The sequence below is a fragment of the Anas acuta genome, chromosome 3 (genome assembly GCF_963932015.1).
Source record: "Anas acuta chromosome 3, bAnaAcu1.1, whole genome shotgun sequence".
In the NCBI taxonomy this organism is placed as follows: Eukaryota; Metazoa; Chordata; class Aves; order Anseriformes; family Anatidae; genus Anas; species Anas acuta.
The window spans coordinates 76,776,321-76,795,942 of record NC_088981.1 but is presented as its reverse complement, the minus strand read 5'-3'; the positions used below and the strand labels follow the sequence as shown (position 1 = coordinate 76,795,942).

The following is a 19,622-nucleotide window of genomic DNA, read 5'->3' as shown; positions in this document are numbered from 1 at the left end:
CAAAAAGTAGGACTACGACCCTCAATTTCCAGAGAGATAACTTTGACCTCTTCAGTGATCTAATTGGAGGAATCCCCTGGGCCAGGGCCCCAGAGGGAAAAGGGGCCCAGGAGAGTTGGCTAATATTCAAGCATCACTTCCTCCAAGCTCATGAACAATGCATTCCTGCGAGAAAGAAGTTGAGCGGGGGGGGGGCAGGAGACCTGCGTGGATGGGCAAGGAGCTCTTGTGAAAGCTTAAACAGAAGAAAGCATACGTGATGTGGAAGAAGGGACAGACCACTTGGGTGGAATATAGGAACATTGTCAGAGAATGCAGGGATGCAATGAGGATGCAATGAAGAATTAAATTTAGCAAGAGACATCAAGGATAACAAAGGCTTTTTCAAATACATCAGCAGCAAAAGGAAGACTAAGGAACATGTGGGTGTGCTGCTAAATGAGGTGCGTGCCCTTGTGATGGCAGATACACAGAAGGCAGTCACTGAACGCCTTCTTTGCTTCAGTCTTCATTGCTAAGGCTAGCCTCCATGCACAATTGAGACTGGAAACAAGAGAAAACCTGTAGAGAAGACGACTTTCCACTGGTTAAGAGGATTGGGTAAGAGGTTATTTAGGCAAGCTAGACACCCACAAATCTATGGGTCCCAATGGGATGTACCTAAGGGTGCTGATGGAGTTGGTGGATGTGATTGCTGGGCCTCTTTCCATCATCCATTGGTGGTCTTGGTCATCCAGAGAGGTCCCAGATGACTGGAGCCTCGCTAATGTGACACCGATCTATAAGAAGGGTCATAAGGAGGACCTAGAGACCTACAGGCCTGTCAGCCTGCCCTCGGTGCCAGGTAAGGTAATGGAACAGGTCAACTTGAAGGCAATCACACAACACGTGCAAGACAATCAGGGGATCAGGCCCAGTCAGCATGGGCTCATGAAAGGCAAGTCCTGCCTGACCAACCTCAATTCCTTCTATGACGAGGTGACCCACCTGGTAGATGAGGGAAAGGCTGTTGACATAATCTACCTAGACTTCAGCAAGGCCTTTGACACAGTCTCCCACAGTATTCTCCTGCAGGAGCTGGTAGCCCATGGTTTGGACAGGTACTTTCTTTGCTGGGTTAAAAACTGGCTGGATGGCTGGGCCCAGAGAGTAGTGGTGAATGGAGTGAAATCCAGCTGGCAACCTGTCACCAGTGGCATTCCCCAGAAGTTGGTGTTGAGGCCCATCCTCTTTAGTATCTTTATTGATGATTTATTGATTGATTTATTGATGGATGAGGGAATTGAGTGCACCCTCAGTAAGTATGCAGACACCAAGTTGGGGGTGAGTATAGGATGGTAGGAAGGCCCTGCATGGGGACCTGGACAGGATGGGTTGATAGGCAGAGGCCAATGGGATGAGGTACAACATGGCTAAGTGCTGGGTCCTGCACTTTGGCCACAACAACCCCATGCAGTGCTACAGGCTTGGGACTGTGCAGAGAAAAAGGACCTGAGGGTGTTGGTCAATGCTCTTCTGAACACGAGCCAGCAGAGTGCCCACACGGCCAAGAAGGCCAACAGCATCCTGGCTTGTATCAGGAATAGTGTAGCCAGCAGGACCAGGGAGGTGATCATCCCCCTTTACTCAGCTATGGGGAGCCACAAGCCACCTCAAGCACTGTGTTCAGCTTTGGGCCCCTCACTACAAGGAGGACATCGAGGCCCTGGAGCAAGTCCAGAGAAGGGCTACGAAGCTGGTGAAGGGCCTAGAACAAGTCCTATGAAGAGCAGCTGAGGGAACTAGGGTTGTTTAGTCTGGAGAAGAGAAGGCTCAGGGGATACCTTATTGTTCTCTACAGCTACCTGAAAAGAAGGTGTGGAGAGCTGGGGGTTGGCCTCTTCTCACAGGTAACCAGCTAGAGGAAATGGCTTCACTGTGCACCAGGGGAGGTTTGGGTTGGAAATTAGGAGACATTTCTTCTCAGAATGAATTGTCATGCATTGGAACAGGTTGCCCAGAGAGAGGATGGAGCCACCGCCCCTGGGGGTGTTTAAGGAAAAGTTGGATGTGATGCTTAGAAACATGGTTTAGTGGGTGATATTGGTGGTATTGGGATGGTTGGACCAGATGATTTTGAAAGTCTTTTCCAACCTTAATGATTCTATGATTCAAATATTCTGCATTGGAAGGGACCCACAAGGATCACAGACCAACTCCTGAGATAGGGCAACCCAAAAGTTAAACCATATCTCAGAACACTGTACAAATGCTCCTTGAACACAAGGCCGTGACCACTTCCAGGTAGAGCCTGTGCCAGTACCTGACCACTTTCTCAGTGAAGATTTTTTCCTCATGCCCGTCAGAACATCCACTGATGCAGCTCTAAGCCTTTCCCTCACATTCAGTCACCAGAGAAAAGAGATCAGCTCTTCCCTGTTTGCTGTCCACCTTTTTTCTTTAGAGGAAGCTATTAGGTTACCCCCTCAGTTTCCTATTTTCTAAGCTGAACGAGCCAAGTATCCTCAGCTGCTGCCACAAATCATGTCCTATAGGACTTGTCCTTTCACCATTTTTGCTGTCTTCCTTTGAACACATTCTCAAATTTTTGTGTAAATCTTATTTTGTGGAGCCCTAAACCACACACAGTACTTGAACCAAAGCCACAGGAAGTATAGCGAGGTAATCACTTCTTTAGATTAGTTAACTACACTGTGCTTAACACACCCCACAATATATTGCTGTCTTTGGTATTGTCACATTGTTGACTTTTATTGAGCTTTCCATTAACCCAAAACCCCCAGGGCCGCACTCCAGCCACTTGCTCCCCATTCTATGTATGAAGGCAGGTTTGCACCATCTCACGTGCAGAATCTGGCATTTACTCTTGTTAAATTTTACATGGTTGTTATGGTTGTACAATTCTGTAGTCTATCAATATCTCTCTTGAAGGCCTCTCTGCCTTCAAGGGAATCAATAGTTTCTTTAAATTTAGTGATGGCCACACTAGCACTTGGTGTGCACTCACTGAAATGCATGATATTGGTATTTTTGTAAATACATATGCACAGTTTTACTGAGCTAAAATTAAATTTGGTTTTAAACTAGGACAATACCCTATCACCACAGTCTGATCATTTTAAATATATTTTATCCTCACAACACCTCTCTATTATTAACCTGCATGTACAAAGGGGGACCTGAATCATAGATGCATCAGTGACTTAATCTAAGTCACAAACAAATCTTGGTGCAAAGAGTAAAATTCAGACCATGTCTTGCAAATTCTACATCATGTGGCCTCAGAACATGGAAGCATTTCCAAAAAAGAGTTCTCTGATCAGGTCCACAGACCTGCTTCAACAGGATACTTTTGTTTTTATTCAGTCTTAACTTCCTAAGATTTAGTCCAGGAATACAAACACGTAGCGCTTACATATTTCCCTTGGATTACCTCAGAGCCAACCAAGCATTTATATCAGCTCCATGCCTGTTTTACATGCCTTCTTCAAGAATTAATCCCTGCTTGAGGCTATTGAAAGAGTTAAAGCAGTGATTCACCAGAAAATCACTGCATTCCCTTTATTACATTATTAGGAACATAGAAGCATATTTTAAAATATTTTTTGTAGTTCAATAAAGTTAAAAAAACTCAGGTAAAGTTAAAGTTGTTTTTTTTTTTTTCCCCAGAAAAACTAAGGTCAAATATTATCTAGCAGGGAAAAAAGCATCAGCAGGGCACTGAATCCAAACTTTTGCTAAGTAGTTAGATCACATTTGAGTATTATGGATGATCTATTATAGAACTGGATACAGAACAGTGTCTGTATTCCCATACTTTTAGAAAACACTTTAACAGTACCACAAATATTTTATTTCACCAGTTTATTTGAATATAATCAATAATGAATTCATTCCAATTATTTAAATGGCACAGCACAACAATGTCAAGCCAAAAAATGTTGTGTTAAAATCTTCACTTGTACTCTTAGAACACTAACAATCTATCTGTACTAAGATACTACAAATCGTGCATTTCTGAGTAATTACTGAAATTCTCAACTTGCTAAGTAATTCAGCCTTCAAAGTTACAATATACCCAAGGCTGCAATAGTCCTTCAGAAATGTAACACTCCTCATACCCTAGTATTTAATTCAAAGTGTTTTGCAGGGATCCCATTTAATCGATCCTGCCGACACTTCTTTATTTACAAAAGAAGTTTGTAAATAAACTATGCAAACATAACTAACTTTTTTTTTCTTGAAATGTAAACCAAAATAAAACTGAAAAAATCCCAGCCCACTGCTTTTATAACTAAAATAGTTGTGTGTGGTTTTGATCCAATTTTCCGTTTTTAATTAAACAAGTTAGTAGTTTTACTAAATTGTAACTCAGGGGTAACATCTTTGCTCAAGTCAAATTAATACAAAATTCCCCACTAAGGTGAGTGAGGTCAGGATTGCCCTGTGCACCTACCTACATAAGCAGATCTATTTCCAAACTGATTTGCAACATTTCGCTTTGGCACATCAGGTATCTATGTTCACACCACCTTACATCACCTGGTTGCCTACACTTATATACTTAGTGCAATTTATGCTGGTTATATATTGTTCTGTGGCACCCCCTCTATGAGCCCTCAATCAAGAGCTGAAACATAAACGGGATAATAGTTCTATAATGAAAAGGTAGTTAGATATCTGCTCCAGCATCAAATGAAATGTGTTCAACTTACCAAAGTCAGACGAATTCATTTCTACTAGGTTTTCCAGTCTGTATATTTGCTGCCTAATTAAAAGGATACAAAGGTTTACAGTATTTGTTACAGGTAGAAGTTATTTACATGCATTTTAGTAAAGTTTTAAGCATAAAAGAGAGAGGTAAGGATTATTCTTTACTTTGTATTTCTGAAAAAAATCTCATACAAACATAACCTGGGAAATAGTATAGTGGAAGCCTACAAACACATCTACATACATAGGAATGATAATAGAGATTATTCTTGGTTTTGAGACATGAAACAGAGTAACAACAAATATAAAATTAGGTAAATAGCAGGAAAAAACAAACACAAACAAACCCAAAAGCCATTCATTGTAAGTGATCTTTTCATAGATGTAATAACTTCATATTTCATCACAAAATAAACCTGGAAGTTAGCCCTCACAGCATACACTAAGTTCATCTCTGAATGAGCACTAGGAAATTCTGCCAGCAGTTTTTCCTTCTTCCTCCACAGAGCAGTCTGCTGCTTAATTTGAGCACAAAGGGTTAAAGACAACAATTATAACAGAGTAAAAGAAGTGTCTCTAAAAAAGTTAAAACTCAATTCAGTTTTGGGGCAGGAGGTGGAGGATGAGGAAGACAATTTTTAAGGCTGCTAACTGCCACTGGAAATGAAAAATAAAGAAAAGCTGTAACATTGGTAAGTACTTGGCCATATTCTGCAGCAACTGTTATTTTCAAGTGGTCTTCAAGCATAGTCTCCAGAGACAACATGGTAATAAACTGAATACATGAAAAGCACAACTGCATACAACAGACTGAAAGAAAATGGGGAAGGAGCTCTCTGCCCTATTGCAGTGTCAAAGTATTATAGTGTCCTTACAGTGTCAAAGCAGCAACAACTGAAAGATTCAAAAGCAGGATACTTGGATTCAATGCAGATCAAATGTTCTCAGGAAAAATAAAAAACACTTTGGAAACTATTAAGAACTCAGAAGGATCCAAAGAATTAGGTTCCAACCTGCATATTAAAGGGCTACCACATATTAAAGTTACCTCCCTTAGCTCTTCCTTGCTTGTATAAAACCATGTCAGCTACCTAAGATTGGAAAAACAAACAAACTACACACAAATGGCTGGAAGTAATCGAAGCTCAATTTCTGCATGAATTTTTCAGTTATTTCAAGAACATAGAAAGAAAAGAAGACTAAAACTAGAAGACTTTAGGAGGGCTGTGGTGGCCAAAGGTTAAAAAACACATAGAAAGGAGATGCACAAAAAAAGGCCCTCCACTAAATCGACAGAAGATGTAATACAGTCTGCTTGTAAAGTAAACTCACAAATGGGGCATGACAAGCATAACAAAGATGTCATCAGTTTAATAAGCCATTTTAATTTCATTTTGCATTTGTACCTCAAAGACTAATGCTCATTAGTTGTTACTCATTAAATCATTTGATTTGCAGATAAATATTTGCAGCTAAACTGGTACTTCTGTTTAGTAATCAAAGATACATTGTCTTACAATACACACACACAGTTAAATAGCTCTTACTTTGATTCACATCCTCAGTCACAAAAAATTACAGATAAAAACTCTTTTTACTATGCAATTATTGTTTTTAATTTTAGGTGTGCTGTATTACATAGTTATTTATTAAAATGTTAAATGATCTTCAATATTGTGGACGCAAAAAAATTACTGAGTTGCCATTAGCATGGATTTGAACATAGATATTATCTGTACTTGATAAATTGAACTGTTCCCAGCTACCTTGTTCTCAAGAATCAGTATAACTTGTACTTTTCACATATGATTTCCACTCTGGAAAAGGAACTTTCCTGCCTTCAGTTGTCAACTGGTCTACAAATGAAAGCATTCCATTTTATGACTGGACAAGTGAACTGAAAGATAGAAGATCTTTGCAAATTCGTAAAATTAACAGATCAAATTGGATGCTAAAAGGGATACAGTGTTTCTTTCAACCAAGTTATTCTATTTGCTTGGTTATCTTTATTTTTTTTAAACCACCGTGAAGTAAAACCTTGTGTCAAATGAGTAGAGTTAAATAATACTGCTTTTAATACACCTATCATCTATGCCTTCATGTTTCAATAGCCAGATCCCGCTAATAATGTTTCACATCACACTCTTGGTCATACTCTAAAAGGATGGAAGAACCTACTGCAATCAAAGGAATGGTAGAATATATCACATATTTGTACAATCATACAAGAGCTCTTCTTCCATCCACTTTGTGTGCTGTACATTCTGAGGATTATCAGTAGCAAAGAAGATTATCGGTGATCTGTGTATTTGCATTGACCAGATTAAACATCTGTATTGAATTAATCACACTGAGTAACTGTATCTGAAGAGATTGCTGAAGCTATCCTAATCCAAACAACTGAAGAAAGTGCTGCATCAAGCATTTAAAATACTTAATTTGTAACCTCCACTCTTCCTTTTGCACAAAAAGTCTTAAGATCTTCAAAAGACAATTTTGATTAGATGTGTAGCAGAGTCTTATTCATGGAAAGGTTAACACAATTTATTCATATACCACTGAAGCTAGAGCCTTCTGAATTGATCACAACACCACTGTAATAACTATATTTATCAGTTTTAACTGGTGATGGCTAAGATTTGCTCCACACTGTCTAGAAACTTAAGTTACATAGTATTACAAATCCAACACAAGATTTCTGATGCAAGATTTACTTCTTCCCTTAATTCCACTTGTGTCTTATTCATTACTTACGGTAGAGTTACATAGATATTAAGATCTCTGTACACACATTGCATGGCCCACAGTCTATTAGGATTTTACTATCAAAAACTTGAAGTTTGTTCCATCCTTAAAGTAAACTGATATAATTACAGAGAGGATTAATCACTAAATACACTAGTATCATCATACCTGAGTAATCCAAAGAGAAATCCACAGGATTCAACTAGTGCCATTTCAGTAACCCACTGAAAACCAAACATGTCCACTACATCTTCTTCGTAGTCATTTGGAGCAGGATCTAGTCTCAGCAAAACCCTGTAAAACAGATCCAACATTCCTTAGTAATAAACTGAAAGAACAGAATACCTACAGCTAGCTTGTGTATTACTGATATTTTATAAATGTACCAGCAATGCATAGGAAGGTGTAGAGTGCTCTCAGAAGAGAGGCTGTTATGCCTTTTTTGTAAAGCAACATAGCATATAAAGTATGACAAGCTTTAGCTTCAACGGCATAAAAATATGGTCTAGTCACAGGGCACAGTAAATTTTAGAAACAAAGGAAAAATCGACAAGATACTACCTTAGAGGGGGGCCCATCTGAGGCATAACATACAGACTGGCCATAACAGAAGAGGCCACTACATTAGGTGACAGTCTGAGAGTTTGTTTTGAATTTGTTAATGTATACTATAGGCCTAATAACCAACTATAGAACATACATTTACTAGTTTACAGTATGCCATTTTAATAATTTTTCATATAAAATACACTGACAAAAGCATACCAAGAAAGCACACTTTTAGGTATCTGAATTGATAAGGGTCACAGAATGCAACTTCATTATTATAACTTAACCTAACACTAGGCCATGACTGCCCTTTGCTCTGGCTTAAGTAAAAAAAATACAAAAAAAAAAAAAATCAGAGGTACTATTTTATTCAAACTGAAGAAAGTCAGGCATCTGTATAAAGTGTAAAAACAAGTTTTACCTGAAGTATTTTCTTAACATACCAATTTTGTAAATATAAAAGTATTTCTCTAATGCAATAAAAAAAATAAAAAATCACAGCAAGGCATATAATAAAGACAAAGATTTCAAGAACTATTTCAGAATTTTCCCACTGACTTTCATAAAATACTTCAGCTGAATTCATCAAGGTGCAAGAAATGTCTATTTTACAACCAAAGAAAACGTTGTGGGCAAGCACTTGGTTTTCATTATATTATACATTAAATTCATATTTTCCTTGAACTATGCACTATTACCAATTCAGTCCTCAATCAAAGGCAAAAAAAGCATCTGCTGAATAATCAGCTCAGTTTCCCACAACATCTGTAGCTCACTTGGTAACTGCCTACATATTGCTGGGTTTTGAAGCCTTTAGCAATTAAATCCAGTTACTCCTGTTCTAGGTAATGAAGACAGAGGAGTCCCTCACATGCAGGCTTTTCCAGGAGTTTACAAACCAATTAGATAAGGTGAATAAAGGACACAACAGAATTATCATGATGGTAGTAACTTGGTAAACCTGTTTACACAGAAGTCCCTGAGTGAGTTTTCATATGAAATTGTTTCTGTCATGGAATGCATTCTTTGTCAATGTGGAATCCACTGCTGATACATCCACAAAAACAGATTCTCTCACTCCTGTACTTGACATTAATGTGAATGAAAGTGCTCTGATCCAATAAAGACATGATAAATAAGGTAGGGATTGGGGGAGGCAGGGTTTTTAAACCCCTTTGACGGCTTTACAGAAAAGCCTGTGAAAGTAAAACAAACAAAAATAATAACATAAAACATAACACTTGGCAGGAGAAAGCCACAGTAAGTAGGTTCAACAGTACAACGGAATTGGGAAAGAAAAATTGTGCTTTTTTCCTAGAAAAAACAAGACAACCCCTGCAGGATCAGCAAATTACACAGACAGCTAAGCTGGATCACAGACAGAAAGAAGGTATTAACTAAAGCATAAAGGTATTAACTAAAATTTTACAACTTCACAGAAAATACTTACTTGTTACATACGACTTCTGAACCTTAAATCCAGAATGCATGCAGAGCTAAAGCTTTGAAAAAGATGGTATTAAAGCTCTGAAGTGTACTCCGAGAAGCCTCAGAAAGCTGGACAAAGCAGTTTGTTTCTATTACATGTATAACAGAGAAAGGGCCAGTATCCAGAAGAGCATACAACTGGAAAAAGCAGTGCTGCAGCCTCCACAGAAATTTAAAGGTTCTTAGATACTGTTGCCAAAGCCAATTTTGAAGTGTTTTTCCACAAAAGCTCTATCAAGTCTGTAACAGTATCTTAAAATAAACTCACAAAACTAGGAGCTGGACAATGAACTCAAAGCAGAGTATCAAAAAAATTGCCCTCCATGCTTTGGAGGCTCAGAGCTGATAATATAAGCTGAAGAATAAACTCATTTGGAAACCCTCTCAGCATTTCAGAGGTACAGTGGAAACAAATATAGTATCTTTTTAGTATGCTGTAACTCAAAAAAACAAACCAACATACCTCTTAAGAGACCCACTTGCTAAGTAAGATTCTGCAGAGAAGATTCTTCCCCCACTTTGGTTGTCAAAAGCACAGGAAAAACAAGAAGGCTTTGAGTTCTCATTCTCCACCTCCATTGCCATCTCCAAGCTTTCAGTGAGAAGCGGAGGCGTGAAGGAAGCCATAAAGTCATCATCGTCCATTGTTTCCATCTCTTCCAGAAAACAAACAGATAATATTAATTAATTAAAATGCAACAACAACAGCATTTTTTATAACAAACTTCTCATTGTTACAGCTCTCCATAATCCTTTAGCTCAAGCGAGGACAATATCAGCTTAACCATAACATCAAACTAAGAGATGCCACCACAAAAGTAAGTCTTGGTTCCATGCCCTGCCATGTAATTCTGGTTTGTGCAGCTTCATCTACCCCATCCCAACCTGCTCAGGAAGATACATCATCAAAAAGCTAAACCTTAAAAAAAAAAAAAAAAAAAAGATAATTCATTTTCTTCTGGCTCAGCTCTATATATTGACTAGTTATGATGAGGTCAGACTAGCAGTAGGCTAGAGGAAGCGGCAGGGACAAAGTACAAGGAAAAGAGAATGGACAAAAAGAGAATGGACATGCAACACTTTGCAACACTTTAGCAACCCTTTGTTCTGTGAGCAGTAACTGTATCAAGAAGACACATCATGCCTTACAGGCTCCCAGTTGTCCATGTCTTTAAGGCAGTGTTGTAGTTCAAGTTCCTCCTGAGAAGCAATAAATATACACCACACAATAATTACTGAACCTCGAAATGCTGAAGTTAAAAGGCTTAGAAAATGCCTGAATTTTACATAGCCAACACTGAAAGTTTCTACAGAAGTTCTGACCTCCCAGAAGTCTGACTGAGGGACACAGAAGCAAAAACGAAGAGGAAGATCACATCCAAAAGAAGTACACTGCACCCTCAGCACCAGTGAACAGGCTTACACAAGAGAGTGGAAGAGCAGAGCTTGGCAAGAGGTAGCACTTGGCAAGAGGTAGCACTAAGTTCTACAATGATAAGAAGGCAACATAACTAGGATTATTAAGTCTAAGCTAATGGTTTTTAAAACAGCTTAAGCCTTTAATCGCATAGTTGGCAGGTTTTGTACCGCTCTCGCATAGGCGAACTCACACTTGCAGCCAGAGGACGGTAATGCAGAAGCTGGACTAGGAAGAGCCTCAAGTTTAAAACAAACAAACTAACTAACTAACTAACAGCTGAGTTCCTGCCCCCCTTTCCTCCCCCCTCCTGCAGAAACACGTAGGCAACGGGACGGCCCCACCGCTGCCGCAGGTTCCCAAAGCACCGGCAGCAAGCACCGTACCGCGGCACACGGAGCCAGACGCGGCCCTTCGCGGTCACGGCTCACAGCCCCGCTCCCCTCCCGCCGCCTCCCCTCCGGGCCGACCCTGGGCGCCGCGACGGCTGCGAGCCCGCAGCAGTGGGGCAAGAGGCGAGGCCGGGCCGGGCCGGGCCGCTCGGTACCTGAGGGCGCCGCCACCCCCAAGGGCTCCCGGGCGCTTTTCCGTACGGCCCGCGCGGCTCCGCCGGGCCAGCGCTGCGCAGGCGCCGCGGCGCCCATTGGCCGCCGGCTGCTCCTCCTCTTCCTCCGCCTCCTCCTCCCCTTCCCTCCCTTCGCTGCTCCCCGCCTCCGCCTGCCTGGCTTCAGCCACGGCGGGTCGGGGCGCCCCGCAGCCCGTGGCTGGCGCCGGTGCCCGCTCCAGACTGCCCCAGCCCCAGATGCTTCCCGTTGGTGCCCGTGCCCCCAGCGGGCTCCTCGCGGGGCCGTGCTCACATAATTACAGAATGGGTTGGAAGGGACCTTAAAGCCCACCCAGTTCCACCCCCCCTGCCATGGGCAGGGACACCTCCCACCAGACCAGGCTGCCCAAAGCCCCATCCAGCCTGGCCTTGAGCACCTCCAGGGATGGGGCATCCACAGCTTCTCTGGGCAGCCTGTGCCAGGGCCTCACCACTCTCTGACTGAATAATTTCCTCCTTATATCTAATCTAAATCTGCCATCTTTTAGTTTAAAACACTTCTCCCTTGTCTAATTAACTAGTTGAGCGAAGAGTCTCTCTCCATCTTTTTTATAAGTCCCCTTTAAATACTGAAAAGCTGTGTTAGTGCCTGGTGGGCTCCTTACAGGCTCGCTTCTTTAATTCAGTGGGGGCTTCGTGCCAGCTACTTGTCCTCTCCTCTAGCTGTTGGTCCCTTCCCCTTGGTGACCCCAAGTCCACTGTGTTTGCTGGCATGGGGCGGTTGTTTCTGGCCACATCTCGTCTCAGCCAACTGCCTTCTAGTAAATCCCCCAATCACTCTGCCACTTCTAAATCTTCTGGTATGTCAACAGTCTGCTTTTTCTGATTCCTCTTAGTCTAGCTGTCAAATTTCTATCCTAAAACCTCATTTTCCTCCTCTTTTTTTTCTCTGCCACCTCACCTCATTCATTCCCATCCTTCCCCAGCAAGTGGTCCTAGTCATTTCTGATGCCTGACAAACCCTTATCCATCCTCCCTGCATGGTCAGGCAGTGCTCCTGGCTCTAAACGAGCAATTTTCATCGAGCATGGGAAGTGTTTATTGCATTTGAAACCCAAGCTGGGCTTTGCTGTTCTCATTTACCAAAGTCTTCATTGGCTGTGTCAGTAACCACAAGTGTAGGGGCCAAGGAGAAGGTCTTAAAGCCTTTACAGCCTAGCATGACCTAGGTTAAAATAGATCCTGTGTACTTGGTGGCTTCTGGTTCTTTTCAACATTTATTGCATTATTTTGGGTGTCCTGATTTGATTTCATTTCAGAATGCATTTCAAGTTTTGCTTGTGTGTGTAAATCAGCAGCGGTGCCTGAAACTTTTGTTCCTAACAAGAAAGTTACTATAAAAAGTTTTGCCATTGCTGCTACAGCTCACTGCAAAAACTCTCTTGTGATTAAAAATGCTTCGTTTGCTCTTGTGTATGCAAGAATCCCTCATTTCCTTCTCTAAATTCCTGTCTAATTAAAAAAACAGTACATCATGGTTAAATAAAACTGTACCCTGGATAACCCTGATTTCCATATGCAGATTTATCTGCACTGACAGCCCCCTCTCCCTCTCTTAGTCTTTCTATTTCCTCTCTCTCCCTCTCCTTCTCTCTCTCTCCCTCATTCTCTTTCTCCCTCTTTCTCTCCTTCTCTCTCTGTCTTTTTGTCTCCCCTTATGTCTATTGCATTGTGCCTGAATAATTTTCAGGGATTTTTTTTTTTTTTCTCTCTTGCACGCACATGCTAAAAGAACTAGACAAAGATGCAAGGTGTTTGCTGCAGTCCCTGTCTCTAGGAAAAAATAAAACAACAAGAAAGCTCATGATTGCAATGCCACCTTTTCTTTTCTTTCTTTCCTTTTTTTTTTTTTCTTTTCCACTCATGCTCGGTGATTAAACTTCCCCAGGATGAAAAAGGAGCTGGAATTGAAATAGGGCTGAGGAAAAGACCATTGCAGCAGCTGCAGTCAGTGGTGTCTACTGCCAGATGTGCTAAGGTTCCTGGGCTCCTTGACACTAAAAGGCAGCATAAAAATATTTGGAGACAAAAGCTGCATCCTCAGTGATGATTCTCTTTATTTAACATGGCAGCAGGCACCGTGTGGGAGAAAATCAACATGCTGGATGTTGAATTGGACTTTCCTCCTTTCTAGGATGAAAGGATGTTATCTATCCCGTGCCAAGAGGGAGCTGAGGTAAGAGAGCTGATCCAGCTCCTGCTTTTTCATCATATATTTTAAGCATCTTTTTTGAAACAACGTATATATAGATGTTTATATATTGGTATGTTTGTATATTTGTGTATTCGGTTTCAAGTCAGTAAGTGGTACAAGGTTGGTTTTTTTTTCTTGTCTTCACATCAGCCCAGAGAAAGTTAATTCACAATATATATTCAGAGCTTGTTCCGAAGGGTCATTTTGTAGGTTTTTTTTGAATACGTTTTTGTTTCCAAAGAAGACCTCAGCAGTGACATCATGGTCGACTGCTGATATTAAAACCGATTTGCAAAGTCTTAAAGAAAAGGCACTAACTTTGCAACATGAAATTATGCTTAGAGATTCTTAATGCTCTATTTTTTCATTGCATTCTCAATATTGGAAGTCTTATTAAAGTGATAGTGAGATTTTTTTTTATTTTTATTATTTCTAGCACAGAAGCGATGAATGCTGCATAATTAAGTACAGTATTTAATTTGGCTGTTGTGAAGCAAAAGAATAAGGTAATAATTTTTATTGTACTAATCAGACTCAAGATGTTCTCTGTGTTAATTGGGTTAAAAAAATTGCAGTACTTATTAGAAATTCTAATTTCACAATGCAGCACTGACAATAAGCTCAGCCAGTGAATTATTCACATCTTTAATTTGCTCTCTTAATGACAGTGTTCTGTAATCAGAGTGCAGAGACTGCTTCCTATGCATTATGTATGATGTTCAGGACTTAAATGCAGGACATTATGAAGCCTCTCAGTGGCTCAGTAATTAGTTTTCCACAAGACAGGGCTTAGATATTCACAGATAAAAGTCTACAGTTGAGATAATGTTAAGGTGGTGACTCATGCTAACAAAAGCAGGGAAGTTCAAATTTAATGCTGAAACTACTCTCCATTCTCACTCATTGTGCTTAGGTGCAGGGGGAGGGGAAGAAAGTCTCCAAAACCAGCCCGGGATGGTGAGTACAGGGCAGGCAGCCCAAGGGGGCAGGCTGGGGTTCATTTCACTCTTTTTGGCAACTTTTTTAATTTGGAGGATGGAGGTGGAGTTGTGCTTTGTGGCTTTTTTTTTTTTTTTAAACGTTGAGCAAAGAGCAATAATGTGCACATCATTAGAGACAGAATGTCTATAGCAGAGACTCCACGTATTTTAAAATTTTGGGTTTTATCTGAAGCAGAAACATTTGTAACCTCTGTCAAATGGCAGTGCTTTGAAGAGGAGCTACTTTGTTGAGTGCAGAAACTTTGAGAACACCTGATGCTCACTGTATTGCTGTTGTGCCATTCTCGGTTGTCATGGTCTGTACTGTATATGCATTTTACAAAACATGTTATTTTTCTAACAGTTCAGTTCTCACCATCCAAAACATTATTTAAAATGCAAGTTTGTTCTTTTTTTTTTTTTTTTCTTCCTTGTATCATTCGCATGGTGTTAAATCAGATGATTGAAATGTAAGAAATTTGCACAGTTTTGCAATTTCCCTACTTATATATGCTGCTTACTGTAGAATGAAACAACTCAGGAATGTTGAAATGAAGTTGGAGAGTGTTACTTTTTCATACTTAGTGGCTTGTCAGACTGGCAGCCTTACATTTATCCTGAGCTCTCACAATAGAACAACCATAAATTTTATTGGAAATAAAGTAGGCTGAGTAGAGGTAATTTAATTATTTTGTGTACTGCTCTGAAGTAAACATATTCTCATGCAGTGTTTACGGGATTATTATTCTAGTGATTAAAGATGATCTACCATTAAAATTTTTAGACTTAAAAACAAAAACATACAACCGAATGAAACCAAACAACAAAACCACCCCACCCCCCCCCAAAAAAAAATCCCACTCAATACTCAATGGTAAGGTACAGATACAGGGTTAAGAATTTTGGGTATATCTAGAATTTTGAGGGAAAACAATCTGAAGCTAATTAATTTTGAAAATTTCCATCAAAGACTACATCTGGAATTCCATGTTATTAGCAGCTGTTGCTAATATTGGCCAGCTCTAAGGCCATGGAACCAGTTAATAAGTCACAGCTTTTGGCAAGCAAAGTGCTGTATGGTGTTAGATGTTAGATTAGATGTTATGTTTATGCATAGTCCAGTCCTGGAAGTAATTATTGTTGAATTGTTGAATAAAGAAGTTGCAGACTAGATCAATGTAGCTAGGTGATCCATAACTAAATTATTGCATCAGAATCCAAGTGATTGTCTTCATTAAGAAGTTGACTGAGTCATTTGCAGAATATGACTTTCATTCCAAGTCAAGGTCCCACATCTAATTACACTGATGTGTGGTATTGGTATCATACAGCTGAAAAGGACTCCAAACATGTGTCATGCCCACCCCCTGACTCTTCCTTCAAAGCCAGGATCAATAAAATTTATCTTTCTTAATGGATGCTTGCTGACTTTCTCCTTAAAGATTTTTTATGGTTAGTTACCTAAATAATCTGTTCCAGTGTTTCACTTGCCTTGCCATTAGAAAGTTTTTCCTGATTTCTGATATGAAACTTTACTTGCTAAAAGTTACTTGCACCTGCTAGTTTTTGCACTGTTTTTACAGAGAATTTATTTTACTCTTTGCAGCAGACTTACGCATATTTGAGATCCTTAATCATATTCTCATTGTTTTATTCTCTTAATAAATCCCAAATTGTTCTTTTCTTCCTTATTGAAAGAAAAGGTTAGTTTTCTCTTTTATGTCAGATCACTATTTCTTGTTGCTCTCATCTGAAATGCACTTCTCCAGATTCAGGCATGATATTACAACTGAAATTCTACATTTTCATTTAAATAAAGGTAATATTCTATTTTTATTTTTAAGGAAGGCTTAACAATATGACTTTCATGTTACAGGTGTAATGATATTTGTTAATCCAAGATACAATCTAGAACAATATGAAAAGATTTGTTTGAACAAGTTTTTAGTTCACAGTTTTATGCTCCAATGAGTATCCTTTAGGGATAAATTATCCAATAGCCTTAACTCTCATGGTGAGTACCTGGCTTTGACCCGATTAATCATGTCCAGATGTGGGCCATCATACTTAAAGCTTAAAATCCTCAGTGGATTGTTTCAGAGTGCAGAAGCATTACTGAAGTGTCAAAATTTTAGACTGTGCCCTGTGCCTGCTGTAAAACATCTTGGTAGGTTAGTTAAAATATGAATTTTTCCACATATTCCCAGTTGGATTGGACAATCCCAGTTTGAAACAATAAGAGTATCAAGTGAGAAAACTACTTATGGAAGTAGCAAGGACATTCGTGACAACTAGGAATTAAGGTAGTGCAGCAAAAATGAGTGGTATGCTTTAGATTAAAAAAAAAAAAAAAAAAAAAAGGCTAGAAATTAGCACATTCCAACTAGCTGTAAAACAAACTTGTTTTACATCTGAGTTGTGTATGTATGAAAGAGCAAACTGTGGTTTACCCAGGCTGTTATAGTGAAATGAAGGTCAATTCATTTTTAATCCTGAGTAAGGAAGGGCCCACTATCATTCCTAGGTCAGAGGAAGACAGTTCATGCATGCTTGAGTTTCTGTGGAATGGCAGAACATCACTTCTGAAGCCACAATGGAAGAGACATGGCTGAAAAATTAGAGATGACTTGTGATATTTACAGGGGATCAGCGCTAATGTATACTGATCATGAAGACATAGTGGCTATCAAAGAAAAGTCTAAGGGCCTTTATGTGAATGCACAGGTATCTAATTCATATGTTTAGAATGTTACACTTTTACTGTCCTCTTAATTCCAGTGCTTAGGAATATTGCAAGGTTTTTTGGAGTGATCTGATTCATATTTCTGTACTTGTTGTAATATCAAAAAGCCAAGAAACTATTTATAATGCAGTGCAATTCTTAGTAATATATGTAATAAAAAGATGAGGAAAATCAACACACAATATACTTACAGGAGTGCTATTTTCTGCTTTTATATTGCTCCAGAATCAAGCACCATTACAAATATTAGGTTCTGAAGTGGTATGATGATTTAAGTATTTCCAAATGTCTTCTCCTAATCTAGCCTAATAATGCAGTCCTTTCACATGCATAATTCCCATGAAAATCAGTGGAGTAATACATTGTAGAAGGAATAATGGATACATATGTCAGAGTGTCTTCCTTTTGAGTCATCATCTTAACTTGGGTGGCAAAGAATAAGGCTAAGCAAAAGAAACAAATATTCAGGGTGGATAGAAAGTGAGTTATTGATAATATTTTGAATTCCAAATTTATTTGTTTCTCCATTGAAAGGTATAAGTAAATAGAATGACAGTAATCAGAATATCTGATAGACATCTCAAAGGCATTTATGTTTACCAGTGTCTTCCAGGAAATATTGCACAAGTGGATCATATGCATTCCATTCTGCAAAATTCCATATAATTTACACAATATGAAGAATACCAACCTATGTATAGGTTTTATAAAGTACAATAGTGATAAATATTCATACTATAATCTCAGTTTGGGCTTTTTTTGCAAAGTTAAACTAGAAATAGCGTAAATGTGCTGTATGAATTCACATATTCAATCTTCTATAAAATGTAAATCCATAAAATATTACAGTTCTTATCTACATTCATAGTAGGTCAGAAAAAAAAATAGTAAGGATACTTAATACTGCACAAAAACATCTTGCTGCTTCAAAACAGCTTCTCTTCTGTCTTGTCATCTGCTCATATTTTCTGTACTCTCCATGTACAGTGTTCTCTTTCAGTGTTCTCTGCAACTTGCTCTCATGCTAGGAATTATTTCATATTCCTCATTAAAAAAGATTGATCCAGCTTCCATTGTTCACTTGCTAAATTTTCAACCATTCTTTCAAACTTTTCCCCATGCTTTGTTTGAAGCTCAGGAGGCTTTTACTATTCCCAAAGCATCCCTCCTTAAAACTCTCTTTTGTTATGTTGTTACGAGTTGGCAACAGTTAGGCTGCTGATGCCCTTGAAATCTCTTCTTGTCAGACTTTCTTTTTTCATTATTTTCACATAGTATCCCATTTCTTGTATCTCTATGTTCAGATTGTAAGGTCTCTAGTGAAAACGTGTTTTTTCCTGTGCTTGTAGAAAAAATCAAAAGGAATCTTAAGTTCTGTCTTAATACAACAAATAATCGCAACAGTAGTAATACAAATAATGCACACTGCATGGTTATTTAAACTGCTACTCTTGATTCCTAGTAATGCAGACAGACTTTTGAACTTCTAGCAACTTATTTGCAATTAAATTCCATCTGGATCCTGGGAAATTGTCAGGTTGGTGCAGTAGGAAACTAAGGAAGAAAGAGACTGAATACAAGCAAAGCAAAACTTATCCTCAAAATATTTCAGAGAATTCAGTGCTCTCTGTTTATTATCTGTGCTTCTCCTATGTAATACTCCTTCATCAAAAGGATACTAGGCCCAATAACATTTATGCTGGAAGCTTTTCGTCTCTTGGGTACATTAATTGGTTCCTACAAGACATACTCTGTAGGTATGGCTGAAAGATTGTATCAGTCCAAATGCAGACTGAGGGTTGGTATTTATTGTTATTATTATTAGTTTGTTTATTCATTTATTTTCCAGAGGAAACAGCTTTGGCTGAGAGTGGCTGTGGTGGAGCAAAAATTCTCCGTAGAAAGGAGAGATCATAAAGTAGGGTGGGAGCATCATGGTGCAAAGAGGGGTCAGGATGTTGAAAGGCAATGCAGCCTTCTGGTGAGCTGGCTGGCAGAGGGGTCCATGAAGATAGATATGGACAGATACGGAAATGTCACTGAAATAACGAGGACTCTTAGAACCATGAGCTCTCAAAGATAAATGTGTGCAGGCTTTAGAATCAAGGTCAGGCTGGGAGGGGACTATCGGGACCAGGCAACATCGACAAGGAGGAGTTTGTTCAAAGAGTGTGGTAGAGAAGATGATC

General features: G+C 39.3%; 1 protein-coding gene and 1 long non-coding RNA gene across 2 annotated transcripts in view; one reads left to right on the top strand and one right to left on the bottom strand.

Moving 5' to 3' along the window:
- MMS22L (MMS22 like, DNA repair protein) overlaps positions 1 to 11,447 on the bottom strand; it is a 94,986-nt gene extending 83,539 nt beyond the window's left edge. The window contains exons 1-4 of the mRNA XM_068677875.1: positions 11,299 to 11,447; positions 9,959 to 10,151; positions 7,627 to 7,752; positions 4,716 to 4,768 (exon numbers count right to left, since the gene is read on the bottom strand). Coding sequence (XP_068533976.1) covers positions 4,716 to 4,768; positions 7,627 to 7,752; positions 9,959 to 10,149 — 370 coding nt within the window. The 5' untranslated portion in view covers positions 10,150 to 10,151; positions 11,299 to 11,447. The remainder of the gene's footprint in view (positions 1 to 4,715; positions 4,769 to 7,626; positions 7,753 to 9,958; positions 10,152 to 11,298) is intronic.
- Positions 11,448 to 13,099: 1,652 nt separating this feature from the next.
- Positions 13,100 to 19,622, top strand: part of LOC137853051 (uncharacterized) — a 42,430-nt gene continuing 35,907 nt past the window's right edge. The window contains exons 1-2 of the long non-coding RNA XR_011094194.1: positions 13,100 to 13,692; positions 14,624 to 14,667. This is a non-coding gene — a long non-coding RNA (uncharacterized lncRNA). The remainder of the gene's footprint in view (positions 13,693 to 14,623; positions 14,668 to 19,622) is intronic.